This window comes from Aythya ferina, assembly GCF_964211825.1.
Source record: "Aythya ferina genome assembly, contig: HAP1_SCAFFOLD_1407, whole genome shotgun sequence".
NCBI classification, from domain to species: Eukaryota; Metazoa; Chordata; class Aves; order Anseriformes; family Anatidae; genus Aythya; species Aythya ferina.
This window is the reverse complement of record NW_028180700.1, coordinates 1-12,296: the sequence shown is the minus strand read 5'-3', so window position 1 is coordinate 12,296 and position 12,296 is coordinate 1. Positions and strand designations below refer to the sequence as shown.

Here is a 12,296-nt window from a genome sequence, read left to right as displayed (position 1 = left end):
CCCCACCTCCGCACCGCTCCCGCTCGCCGCCACGTGACCTTCGCCGTTCCCACCCCCCCCCCCACGTGACCTCCACCGCCAATCAGGCGGGGCGAACGGAGGAGGCGTGGCCGGAAATTGAGGGCTAGGCACGTGACCGGAAGTGCTTCCCGGACACGGAAGCGGAAGGTGGCGGCGAGCGGCCGGGCCCGGCGCGGGGTTCCCATGGTAACGGAGCCCCCCGCCCCCCCCCCCCCCCCGCGGGGCTCATTAGCATCTCATTAGCATAAGGCATAAGGCCAATCAGCGGAGGGCAAGCGGCGCGGGGCGGAGCCAGGGGAGGGGCCGGAGGGGGTTGCAGAAGAGGCGGGGCCTCGTAGGGGGCGGGGCTCAGGGGGCGTGGCCATGAAACGGGTGGGCGGGGTTAAGGTTTGAGCGGGAGCGCGGTGGGGGCGTGGCCTAGGGGAGTGTGGGTATGGGCGTGGTCTGTTGATAATGGGCGGGGCTTGCGGGCGGTGGGCGGGGCCTGAGCATAGTTCGTCGGCAATGGGTGCGGCCTGGAGGCGGTGGGCGGGGCCTGGAGGCGGTGGGCGGGGCTTGAAGGCGGTGGGCGGGGCCTGGAGGCGGTGGGCGGGGTTTGTGCAGCCCCGCCAAGCGGCTGCCAATTAACCGGGGCCGTTAACGAGCTTCCGGCCCCGCCTTAATTACCCGTGGGTCACCGCGGGAGTCATTAAGGGCGCAATTAGTGCCGAGAGCAATTAGCTTAGGCGGGTAATTCGGGGTAATTGGTCCCAAATTAACATTGTTTTGCGTTAATTAGTGTTAATTAGCATTAATTGGCCTTTCTCTCCCTTACAGGTTCCCCTCCTGCTGGACTCCGGCAAGGAAAGCATCACCTGGGGGCTAATTAAGCGTTAATGAGGTGTTAATTAAGCCTTAACTAACCCTAAGTAAGCTGCAATTAACTCCAATTAACCTCAGTTGACCCTGATTAAACCTTAATGGTTAAATTAGGCATGATCTAACCCCAACTAAGCCTTAATTGACACCAATGAAACTTTAATCCATACTAATTAATACTAATTAGACTCTAACACTTTTAACACTAACAAATGCCTAATTAACACCAACTCAATTAATACTGATTAGCTCTAATTAAAGAATCAACTCCCACAAGTAACACCAATTAACCCATTAACCCCTTAAACACAATTCATTAACTCCTTGAACACTAATTAATCTCTTTTAACAGGAATTAACCCCTAATTAACACTGACCAACCCCTAATTAACAACGACTAACCCCTATTTAGCGCCTAATTAACACAAAATAACTCCTAATCACCATTAATTACCCCTCAGGAAAAGCAATTGATCCCTAATAAGCCCTAATTAGCACCAATTAACATGAATTAACACCCATTAACGCCAATTAACACCACTTAACCCCTTAATTTACACCAATTAACCCCAAGTTAATACCAACCAATGCCCGTTAACCCCTGATCATCTCCAGCGGATCCCTAATTAGCACTAATTAACCCTAATTAGCCCCTAATTAGGCCCCCATGCGGCCCTGACGTCGCCATGCTGCCCCGCCGCTGGTTCTGCACGCGGTGAGCCCCCGTCACGTGACCCCAGCCCCCCCCTCACGTGACCCTGCCCCCGTCACGTGACCTCTCGGTGTGTCCCCCCCCCCCCCCCAGGGGGCCCCCCCCGGACCCCTACCAGGTTTTGGGGGTCCCGCCCGGAGCCACCCCCCAGCAGATCCGGGCGGCCTTCCTGCAGCGCTGCAAGGAGGTGGGCACTGGAGCACTGGGAGGCACTGGGGGAACTGGGAGGGGACTGGGAGGGGACTGGAAGGGGACTGGGGGGCACTGGGAGGGGACTGGGGCACTGGGAGGTCATTGGAGGGGATTGGGGGTCACTGGGAGGCACTGGGAGCACTGGGAGGCACTGGGAGGGGACTGGGGGGCACTGGGACGGACTGGGACGGACTGGGGGAACTGGGAGGGGACTGGGAGGGAACTGGGGGGTCACTGGGAGGGGACTGGGGGGCACTGGGAGGGGACTGGGGGGCACTGGGAGGGCATTGGGAGGGGACTGGGGTGTCACTGGGAGGCACTGGGAGGGACTGGGGGGCACTGGAAGGGGGACTGGGGGGCACTGGGAGGGGATTGGGGGGTCACTGGGAAGCACTGGGAGGGACTGGGGGGCACTGGGAGGGATTGGGAAGGTATTGGGGGACACTGGGAGGGGTCTGGGAGGGGCTGGGGGGCACTGGGAGGGGTTGGGGGGGCTGGGGGGACACTGGGAGCACTGGGAGGAACTGGGAGGGACTGGGAGGGACTGGGAGGGGATTGGGGGGCACTGGGATGGGCTGGGGGACACTGGGAGGGTGCTGGGGGGTCACTGGGAAACACTGGAAGGGGATTGGGGGGCACTGGGAGCACTGGGAGGGACTGGGAGGGGACTGGAAGGGGGTTGGGGGAGACTGGGGGGGCACCGGGAGCACTGGGAGGCACTGGGAGGGGACTGGGGGGGCACTGGGAGGGGGTTGGGGGAGCACTGGGGGCACTGGGAGGGACTGGGAGGCACTGGGAGCAGGGCCCCTGGGTGCTTTTGGGGTCCCCTCCCCCTATTTTTGGGGTCCAGGACCCCCCCCAACCCCCCCCATTATTTTTGTAGCCCCCCCCCCCCTTTTGGACCCCCCCCCTTGATTTTTGGCCCCCCCCCAATTTTTGTGCCCCCCCTTTTGTGCCTCCCCCCCAATTTTTGGGGTCCCCTTTGGGATTTCCCTCATTTTTGGGGGTCCCAGCCCCCCCCATTTCCCCCCCCCTTTCTTTTCGGACCCCCCCTTTATTTTTAGACCCCCCCCGATTCCGGGGACCCCCCCCTTGATTTTTGTGCCCCCCCCCCCAATTTTTGGCCCCCCCCCTTTTGGGGTCCCCTCCCCCTATTTTTGTGTTTCTCCCTCATTTTTGGGGTCCCAGCCCCCCCCATTTGCCCCCCCCTTTCTTTTTAGACCCCTCCCTTTATTTTTAGACCCCCCCCCAATTTCGGGGACCCCCCCCTTGATTTTGGGACCCCCCCTAATTTTTGGGGTCCCCTTTGGATCTCCCTCATGTTTTGGGGTCCCGGCCCCCCCCATTTGCCCCCCCTTTATTTTTAGACCCCCCCCCTTTATTTTTGGACCCCCCCCGATTTCGGGGACCCCCCCCCTTAATTTTTGGGGCCCCCCCCCCCCAGGTGCACCCCGACGGGGACCCCTCCGACCCCTCCCGCCACGGCCGCTTCCAGCTCCTGGCCGAGGCCTACGGGGCCCTGCGGCGCCCCCCCCCCCCCGCGGGGAGACCCCCCCCCAGGGGGAGACCCCCCCCCACGGGGAGAGCCCCCCCCCCCGGGACCCCCCCCCGCAGCGCCAAAGCCGGAGCTGCCCCCCCGAAAAGGTAATTGGGGGGGGGGGGGTCTTGGGGGGAGGCTGGGGGGGTCCTGGGGGTGTCATGGGGGGGGTTTAATGGGGGTGGGGGGGTTCTGGGGGGTCTTGGGGGGGTCCTGGGGGGGTTTAATGGGGCTGGGGGGGTCCTGGGGGGGGGTCCTGGGGGGTTTTGGGGGGTTTAATGGGGCTGGGGGGGGTCCGGGGGGGGTCTTGGGGGGGGCTGGGGGGCTCCGGGGGGGGTTAATGGGGCTGGGGGGGTCGGGGCGGGGGTTGTGGGGTGGGGGGGCCGGCGGTTAGTGGGTTGGGGGGCCGGGGGGTCTTGGGGGGATTTAATGGGGCTGGGGGGAGCCGGGGGGGGGTCCGGGCGGGTTTTGGGGGGCTTTGGGGGGGTTAATGGGGTTGGGGGGGTCCTGGGGGGTCTTGGGGGGGGTCCTGGGGGGTTTAATGGGGCTGGGGGGGTCCTGGGGGGGGTTAATGGGGTTGGGGGGGTCTCTGGGGGGTCTTGGGGGGGGTCTGGGGGGTTTTGGGGGGGTTCTGGGGGGATTTAATGGGGGTGGGGGGGGTCTTGGGGGGGTCCTGGGGGGGTTTAATGAGGGTGGGGGGTCTTTGGGGGGTCTTGGGGGGGCCCGGGGGGGTGTTGGGGGGGTTTTATGGGGCTGGGGGGTCCTGGGGGGTCTTGGGGGGGGTCCTGGGGGGGGTTTAATGGGGCCGGGGGGTCTTGGGGGCTTTGGGGGGGTTTAATGGGGTTGGGGGTCGCCGGAGGGGGGTCCTGGGGCTTCTTGGGGGGGTCCTTGGAGAGTTTGGGGGGGCTCTGGGGGGGGTTTAATGGGGCTGGGGGGGTCCGGGGGGGTCTTGGGGGGGTCTTGGGGGGGGTCCTGGGGGTTTAATGGGGCTGGGGGGGTCCTGGGGGGTCTTGGGGGGCTCTGGGGGGGTTTAATGGGGCTGGGGTGGTCGTGGGGGGGGTCCTGGGGGGGGTCCTGGGGGGTTTTGGGGGGTTTAATGGGGCTGGGGGGGTCCTGGGGGTTTTGGGGGGGGGTCAATGGATTTGGGGAGTTTTGGGGGGGTCCAGGGGGGATTTAATGGGGCTGGGGGGGGGGCCGGGAGGGTCTTGGGGGGCTCTCGGGGCTTCGTGGGGGGGTCCCTCACGCCCCCTCCCCCCCTCCCAGTTCCCCCCCCAACGCCCGGTACTGGTCCCAGTTCCGCCCCCCCGGGCCCCCCCCCGCCCCCCCCCAGCGGCGCCGGGTGCTGGGGCTCTGCCTGCTGCTGGCCGCACTGGGGGGCTGCCGGGCACGCGCTGGCATACAGGTGGGGGGGCACCCAAGGGTGGGGGGGGGCACCCAGGGGTGGGGGGCACCCAAGGGTGCGGGGGGGGGTCCGGGGGTTCGGGGGGGGGCACCCAAGGGTGGGGGGGGGCACCCAGGGGTGGGGGGGCACCCAAGGGTGCAGGGGGGGGTCGGGGGGGGGGCACCCATGGGGGCTGGGGGGGGGCGGAGGGGATCTGGGGGGGGCACCCATGGGTGGGGGGGGAGTAATGGGGGGAAGATCAATGGGGGGCACCCAGGGGTGGGGGGCACCCAAGGGTGCAGGGGGGGGGTCCGGGGGGTCGGGGGGGGGCACCCATGGGGGCTGGGGGGGGAGCACCCAGGGGTGGGGGGCACCCAAGGGTGCAGGGGGGGGTCCGGGGGGTCGGGGGGGCACCCATGGGTGGGGGGGGGAGCACCCAGGGGTGGGGGGCACCCAAGGGTGCAGGGGGGGGTCCGGGGGGTCGGGGGGGGCACCCATGGGTGAAAGGTGGGCACCCATGGGGGTGGGAGGGAGTAATGGGGGGAGATCAATGGGGGGGCACCCATGGGTGGGGGGTCGGGGGGGGCCCCCAGCGTATCCAGTATGGTCCCAGTACAAACCAGTCCATCCCAGTATCACTGAGTGGCCACACAGCCCCCCCCCAGACCCTCCCAGTGCTCCCAGTCCAACCCAGTATCACCGGGTACCCCCCAGCAGCCCCCTCCAGCCCTTTCTAGTGCTCCCAGTTCCCAGTATAAACCAGTATCATTGGATGCACATACTGCAAGTCTCCTCAGTCCCTCCCAGTGCTCCCAGTCCCTCCCAGTCCATCCCAGTCCAACCCAGTATCACCGGGTGCCCCCCCAGCAGCCCCTCCCAACCCCCCCAGCCCCTCCCAGTGCTCCCAGTCCAAACCAGTTCCCCCCAGGTACGTGGCGGGCGCGCACAGCGCCTTCATGGACGAGCGGGACCGGGCCCTGACGGCCGCCTACGAGAGGAGCCGGGCGCGGTGCGGGGGGCCCTTGGGTGCTGGGGGGGGTCCCATGGGTGCTGGGGGGGTCCCATGGGTGCTGAGGGGGTCCTGGGGTTGCTGGGGGGTCCTGGGGGGGGAGTATGGGGGGTGGGGGGGGGTCCTATGGGTGCTGGGGGGGTCCCATGGGTGCTGGGGGGTCCTGGGGGGGGAGTATGGGGGGTGGGGCGGGTCCTATGGGTGCTGGGGGGGTCCCATAGGTGCTGGGGGGTCCCATGGGTGCTGGGGGGGGGGTCCTATGGGTGCTGAGGGGGTCCTGGGGGGGTGTCCCATGGGTGCTGGGAGGGGGAGTATGGGGGTGGGGGGGTCCTATGGGTGCTGGGGGGTCCCTTGGGTGCTGGGGGGGTCCCATGGGTGCTGGGGGGGGGGAGTATGGGGGTTGGGGGGGTGTTAATGGGTGCGGAGGGGGGTTAATGGGTGCTGGGGGGGGTCCCATGGGTGCTGGGGGGGGTCCCATGGGTGGTGGGGGTGCGGGGGGGGCCATGGGTGCTCGGGGGGGGAGTATGGGGGGTGGGGGGGGTCCTATGGGTGCTGGGGGGTCCCTTGGGTGCTGGAGGGGTCCTTTGGGTGCTGGGGGGGTCCCATGGGTGCTGAGGGGGTCCTGGGGTTGCTGGGGGGTCCTGGGGGGGGAGTATGGGGGGTGGGGGGGGTCCTATGGGTGCTGGGGGGGTCCTGTAGGTGCTGGGGGGGGTCCCATGGGTGTTCGGGGGGTCCTATGGGTGCTGGGGGGTCCCATGGGTGCTGGGGGGGGCGGTCCTATGGGTGCTGAGGGGGTCCTGGGGGGGTGTCCCATGGGTGCTGGGAGGGGGAGTATGGGGGTGGGGGGGTCCTATGGGTGCTGGGGGGTCCCTTGGGTGCTGGGGGGGTCCCTTGGGTGCTGGGGGGGTCCCATGGGTGCTTGGGGGGGGGAGCATGGGGACTGGGGGGGGACTGAGGGTGTCCCATGGGTGGTGGGGTGCTTGGGGGGTCCCAGGGGTGCTCGGGGGGGGGCATGGGTGATGGGAGGGTCCCATGGGTGCGGGGGGGGACTATGGGGGGGTCCTATGGGTGCTGGGGGGGGCTCAGGGGTGCTCGGGGGGGGGTCCATGGGTGCTGGGGGGGTCCTATGGGTGCGGGGGTCCCATGGGTAGGGGGGGTCCCATGGGTGCTGGGGGGGGGGTCCCATGGGTTTGGGGGGTCCTTTGGGTGCTGGGGGGGGTCCTATGGGTGCTGGGGGGGGGGTCCCATGGGTGCTGGGGGGTGGAGAACTGGGAGGGAAACAGATACTGGGGGGGGGGGGCACAGGGGTTGGGGGGGGTCCCTGGGTCCCACGGGTGCCGGGGGGGGTCTTTGGGTGCGGGGGGGCTCCCATGGGTGCTGGGGGGGTCCCATGGGTGCCAGCACCTCCCCCCCTGACCCCCCCCCCTGTTTTTTCCCCCCCTCCCCCCCCCCCCAGGGCCGGCTCCCGGCAGGAGGTGCTGCAGCGGCTGCGGGAGGCGCGGCGGGGCCGGGGGGGGGCGCGGGGGGGGAATAAATCCTGAGCCCCCCCCCAAAAAAAAAATAAAACCTGAGCGTGGCCTCTGCTGGGGGGGGGGGGCGATTTGGGGGGGGGGTTGGGGGGCTTTGGGGGGGGGTCAGGGGGAATTAGGGGGGGGTCAGGGGGGAATTGGGGGGGGGGGGCATGGGGGGGCTTCGGGGGGGGGAATTGGGGGTGGGGGGGGCGCGGGGGGGGCATTTAGGATAGGGGGGGATGCGGGGGGGGGGAATTGGGGGCAACGGGGAGGGGGCTTTGGGGTTTGGGGGGGGCACGGGGGGGGCTTTTAGGACCTGGGGGGTGGGAGGGGCGCGGGGGGGGCATTTAGGATACGGGGGGAATGCGGGGGGGGGGGAATTGGGGGCAACGGGGAGGGGGCTTTGGGGCCGGAGGGGGACATGGGGGGGCTTTGGGGGGGGGAATTTGGGGCCGGGGGGGCACGGGGGGGGGCAGGGGGGGGGGTTAGGGGCGTGGGGGGGGCTTTGAGGACCCGGGGGGGGGGGGGGAATTGGGGGGGGGGGCAACGGGGGGGGGGCTTTGGGGTTTGGGGGGGGGCACTGGGGGGGCTTTGGGGACTGGGGGGGGCATTGGGGGAGCCCCGGGGGGGTCACGGGGCCCGTGGGACCCCGATCTCGGAGCCCCCCCCCCCTTTTTTTTCCCTCCCCCCCCCTCTTTATTTCCCCTCCCCCCCCCCTCCGGGGGCGGCCGCGGGGCATCCCCGGCGCTGCGGCAGCGCCGCATGCCCATATATGGGCAATTACATCACGGCCGGGGCTCTCCCCGCCCGCGCCTTACCTTATAAGGAGCGGAGGGGAACCCCGGCCTTATAAGGAAGTCGGGGGGCGGGAGGCGGGCGGTGTCACGTGACGAGGGCGGGGAGGCGGCGGCGGCACCACGTGACGCGGGAACTCCGGCACCACGTGACGGGGGCCGGGCGTCACGTGGCGAAGCCGCCATGTCGCGGGCGGCGCGTGCGGCCCGCTCGGTGCGGGGGGCGCGGGGGGGCCCCGGGGCCGGGCCCGGGCCCGAGCCGAGGCCGCTCCGGTTCCAGATCCCCGCGGGGGGGGCGGCGCCGGGGCCGCCGCTGGGGCCGATTTTGGGACAGGTGGGGGGGGAGAAAGCGGAGGGGGGGGGGCCCGGTAACCCCGGGGGGGGTCTCCGGTAACCGGGGGGGGCTTCGGTGACCCCGGGGGGGGTCCCGGTAACTGAGGGGGGTCCCGGTCATGGTGGGGGGGGGTCCCGGTAACTGGGGGGAGGGCTCCGGTAACTGAGGGGGGATCCCGGTAACCGGGGGGGGGCTCCGGTAACCTGGGGGGGGCTTCGGTGACCCCGGGGGGGGGGGTTCCGGTAACTGGGGGGGGGTCTCCGGTAACCGGGGGCGGTCTCTAGTAATGGGGGAGGGGGACTCCGGTAACGGGGGGGGGTCCCAGTCACCGGGGGAGGGGCCCCAGTAACCTGGGGGGGGTCCCGGTAACTGGGGGGCTCTGTGGGGGGGTCTCCGGTAACCCCGGGGGGGGCTCCGGTAACGGGAGGGTCCTGGGGGGGGGGTCTCGATAGCTGGGGAGGGGGCTTCGGTGACCCTGGGGTGGGTCGCGGTAACCGGGGGTGTGTGGGGGGGGGTCTCCGGTAACCTGGGGGGGTCCCGGTAACACCGGGGGGGGGCTCCAGTAATTGGGGAGGGGTCCCAGTAACCCCTGGGGGGGGCTCGGGTAACCTGGGGGGGTCCCGGTTACCGGGGGGGGCCTTTGGGGGTCTCTCCGGTTACCGGGGGGGGTCCCGGTAACCCCTGGGGGGGGCTCAAGTAACTGGGGGGGGGTCCCGGTAACCCATGGGGGGGGTCCCGGTAACCCATGGGGGGGGTCCCGGTAACCCATGGGGGGTCCCGGTAACCCATGGGGGGGGCTCGGGTAACCTGGGGGTGGGGGTCCCGGTTACCGGGGGTCCTTTGGGGGTCTCCCCATTACCGGGGGGGGTGGTCCCGGTTCCCGGGGGGGTCTCTCCGGTTCCTGGGGGGGGGGTGCCGGTTCCCGGGGGGGGTCAGCATTAACCGGAGGCCCCCCCCGGTAACCGGAGCCCCCCCCAGCGGGGGGTGCCGGATCTCTGCGTTCTGCCAGGATTTCAACCAGCGCTCGCGGGGGGTGCGCCCGGGGGTCCCCCTGCGCGTCCGCCTGCTGGTCCGGGTGAGTTAATTAACCCCCCCGTTAATTAATTAACCCCCCTGCTTGTTAATTAAGCCCTCCCGTTAATTACACGCATGCACGGCCCCGTTAACGGGACCCCCCCTCCCGTTAATGGGACCCCTCCCTAATTAATGACCTCTCTGTAATTAATGAGCCTTCCTAATTAATGAGTTCCTCTAATTAATGAGCCCCCCAACTAACAGCTTCCTTTTCTCCATTAACGACCCCGCTGTTAATGAGCCCCTCATTAAAGTGCCCCTCTCCAGGTTTACCCCTAATTAATGACTCCCCCAATTAATTACCTCTAATTAATGGCCCCCCTATTAATGGCCCCCCTCATTAATGACTCCCATTGCGTCCCCATGTCTTTACCCCCCAATTAATTACCCCCCAATTAATTTTCCCTAATTAGTGCACCCCATTGTGTCCCCATTCCTTTAACCCCCAATTAATCACCCCCAATTAATCACCCCCAATTAATCACCCCCAATTAATCACCCCCAATTAATCACCCCCAATTAATCACCCCCAATTAATCACCCCCAATTAATCACCCCCAATTAATCACCCCAATTAATCACCCCCAATTAATCACCCCCAATTAATCACCCCCAATTAACGCCCCCATTCCTTTACCCCCCAGTTAACACCTCAATTAATTACCCCCCCAATTAACACCCCATTAATTAACTTCGCCTAATTAACACCCCCATCATCTCCCTATTCCTTTACCCCCCCCAAATACCCCCCCCAATTAACTAACCCCCCCAATTAACCCCCCCATCCTATCCCTGCTCCTTTACCCCCCCCAGAATTAATGACACCCCCCCATTAATTAATTACCCCCCCGTTAATACCGCCCCCCCCCCAGCCCGACCGCAGCTACGAGCTGGAGCTGGGCCCCCCCCCAGCTCCTATTTCCTCAAGGCCGTGGCCGGGATCGAGAAGGGGGCGACCAGACCCGGTAAGGGGGGGGGGGGCACCCATGGGTGCTGGGGGGGGTGTGGGGGGGGGCAGCCATGGGGGTAAGGGGCACCCAAGGGTGCTGGGGGGGGCTTTAGGAGGGGGAATTTGGGTTTGAGGTGTTGGGGGGGGCACCCATGGGTGCTGGAAGGGGTGGGGGGGCACCCATGGGTGCTGGAAGGGGTGGGGGGGCACCCATGGGTGCTGGGGGGGGTGGGGGGCACCTACGGGGGCAAGGGGGCACCCAAGGGTGCTGGGGGGGGCTTTAGGAGGGGGAATTTGGGGTTTGAGGTGTTGGGGGGGGCACCCATGGGTGCTGGAAGGGTGGGAGGGGCACCCATGGGTGCTAGGGGGGGTGGGGGGGGGCAGCCATGGGGGTGAGGGGGCACCCAAGGGTGCTGGGGGGGGCTTTGGGGGGGGTCACAGCCTGGGGGGGCACCCATGGGTGCAGGGGGGGGTGGGGGGCACCTATAGGGGGGTGGGGGGCACCCAAGGGTGCTGGGGGGGCTTTGGGGGGGGAATCTGAGGTTTGAGGTGTTGGGGGGGGCACCCATGGGTGCTGGAAGGGTGGGAGGGGCACCCATGGGTGCTGGGGGGGGCTTTGGGGGAGGGTCACAGACTGGGGGGGCACCCATGGGTGCAGGGGGGGGTGGGGGAAGGGGGTGGGGGAGCACCCATGGGTGCTGGGAGGGGGTGGGGGGGCACCTATGGGGGTGTGGGGGGCACCCAAGGGTGCTGGGGGGGGGACTTTGGGGGGGAATTTGGGGTTAGAGGTGTTGGGGGGGGCTTTAGGGGGGGTCACAGCCTGGGGGGGCACCCATGGGTGCTGGGAGGGGGGGTCAATGGGGGAGGGATTTTGGGCCATTTCCCAGATTTTCTGGTAGGGGGGTGGGACGGGATTGGAGAGGGGGGGTCCCATGGGTGCCCCCCCCCACCCATGGGTGCCCCCCCCCCAGGTCACGAGGAGGTGGGGATGCTCGGGGGGGGTCAGTGGGGAGCAATTTTGGGGCATTTCCCGGACTTTTTGCAGGGTGGGGGTGGGACGAAATTGTGGGGGGGGGTCCCATGGGTGCCCCCCACCCTTGGGTGCCCCCCCCCACCTATGGGTGCCCCCCCAGGTCACGAGGAGGTGGGGGGGGGCTGAATGGGGATGGATTTGGGGCCATTTCCTGGACTTTCTGCAGGTTGGGGTGGGACAAAATTGTGGGGGGGGTCCCATGGGTGCCCCCCACCCTTGGGTGCCCCCCCCCCACCCATGGGTGCCCCCCCCCAGGTCACGAGGAGGTGGGGGTGGTGTCCCTGAAGCACCTCTACGAGGTGGCGCTGGCCAAGGGGGGGGACCCGGCCCTGGCCCCCCGGGGGGGTCCCTGCGGACCCTGGTGGGGTCCCTGGTGGGCACCGCCCGCAGCCTCGGCCTCCGCGTCGTGCCCAGGTGGGTGCCCCCCCCCTCAAAAAAAGCCCCCCCCCAAAAAAAAATCCCCCCCCTAAAAAAAAATCCCCCCCACCCCAAAAATCCCGCTCCCCCCCCAATTTTGCTCCTTTTTGCGGTCCCTTTAAGGTTTTGGGCCCCCCCCCCCTCCAGGTTTTTTGGGTGGGGGGGGCCGAAAAAGTCCCCCCCCCTTGCCTAAATACCCCCCCGAAAAAAAATGCCCCCCCCAGCCCCAAAAAATCCCACCTCCGCCCCAAAAATCCCGCTCCCCCCCCCCATTTTGCTCCTTTTTGTGGTCCCTTTAAGGATTTGGGCCCCCCCCGTCCACATTTTGGGGTGGGGGGGTCACGAAAAATTCCCCCCCTAAAAAAAATCCCCCCCAGCCCCCAAAAAATCCCCCCCCCACCCCAAAAATCCCGCTCCCCACCCCCAATATTTGCTCCTTCTTGTGTACTGGGCCCCCCCCATTAAGGTTTCTCC

General features: G+C 67.6%; 2 protein-coding genes across 6 annotated transcripts; both read left to right on the top strand.

The window, feature by feature from the left end:
• Positions 1-129: 129 nt before the first annotated feature.
• LOC311429594 (dnaJ homolog subfamily C member 4-like) lies at positions 130-7,276 on the top strand. Of its 5 annotated transcripts, none has more exons than XM_084540688.1 (8): positions 130-207; positions 838-929; positions 1,530-1,594; positions 1,685-1,778; positions 3,228-3,427; positions 4,584-4,722; positions 5,630-5,710; positions 7,167-7,276. In XM_084540688.1, the coding sequence occupies exons 3-8, from the start codon at positions 1,566-1,568 to the stop codon at positions 7,242-7,244; spliced, it is 621 nt and encodes a 206-aa protein (XP_084396814.1). In that variant the 5' UTR covers positions 130-207; positions 838-929; positions 1,530-1,565; the 3' UTR covers positions 7,245-7,276. The 5 variants fall into 5 exon arrangements, with proteins under 5 accessions (XP_084396814.1, XP_084396811.1, XP_084396815.1 ...); XM_084540689.1 differs by having other exon boundaries at positions 139-207; positions 838-901; XM_084540685.1 differs by having other exon boundaries at positions 838-1,594.
• Positions 7,277-8,184: 908 nt separating this feature from the next.
• Positions 8,185-11,934, top strand: MRPL11 (mitochondrial ribosomal protein L11; the record flags this gene model as incomplete). Its single annotated transcript, XM_084540684.1, is given in 7 exon segments — positions 8,185-8,349; positions 9,328-9,339; positions 9,341-9,424; positions 10,296-10,332; positions 10,335-10,388; positions 11,661-11,756; positions 11,759-11,934. Coding segments are annotated over 7 exon segments (609 nt in total), but the record flags the coding sequence as incomplete, so codon positions are not given.
• Positions 11,935-12,296: the final 362 nt, after the last annotated feature.

Excerpts from the sequence above, each read along its gene's own strand:
- LOC311429594 (XM_084540688.1), top strand. The coding sequence starts at position 1,566 with ATGCTGCCCCGCCGCTGGTTCTGCACGCG. Across the intron at positions 3,428-4,583 it reads GGAGCTGCCCCCCCGAAAAG|TTCCCCCCCCAACGCCCGGT; the intron begins GTAATTGGGGGG and ends CCCCCCTCCCAG. Across the intron at positions 5,711-7,166 it reads TACGAGAGGAGCCGGGCGCG|GGCCGGCTCCCGGCAGGAGG; the intron begins GTGCGGGGGGCC and ends CCCCCCCCCCAG.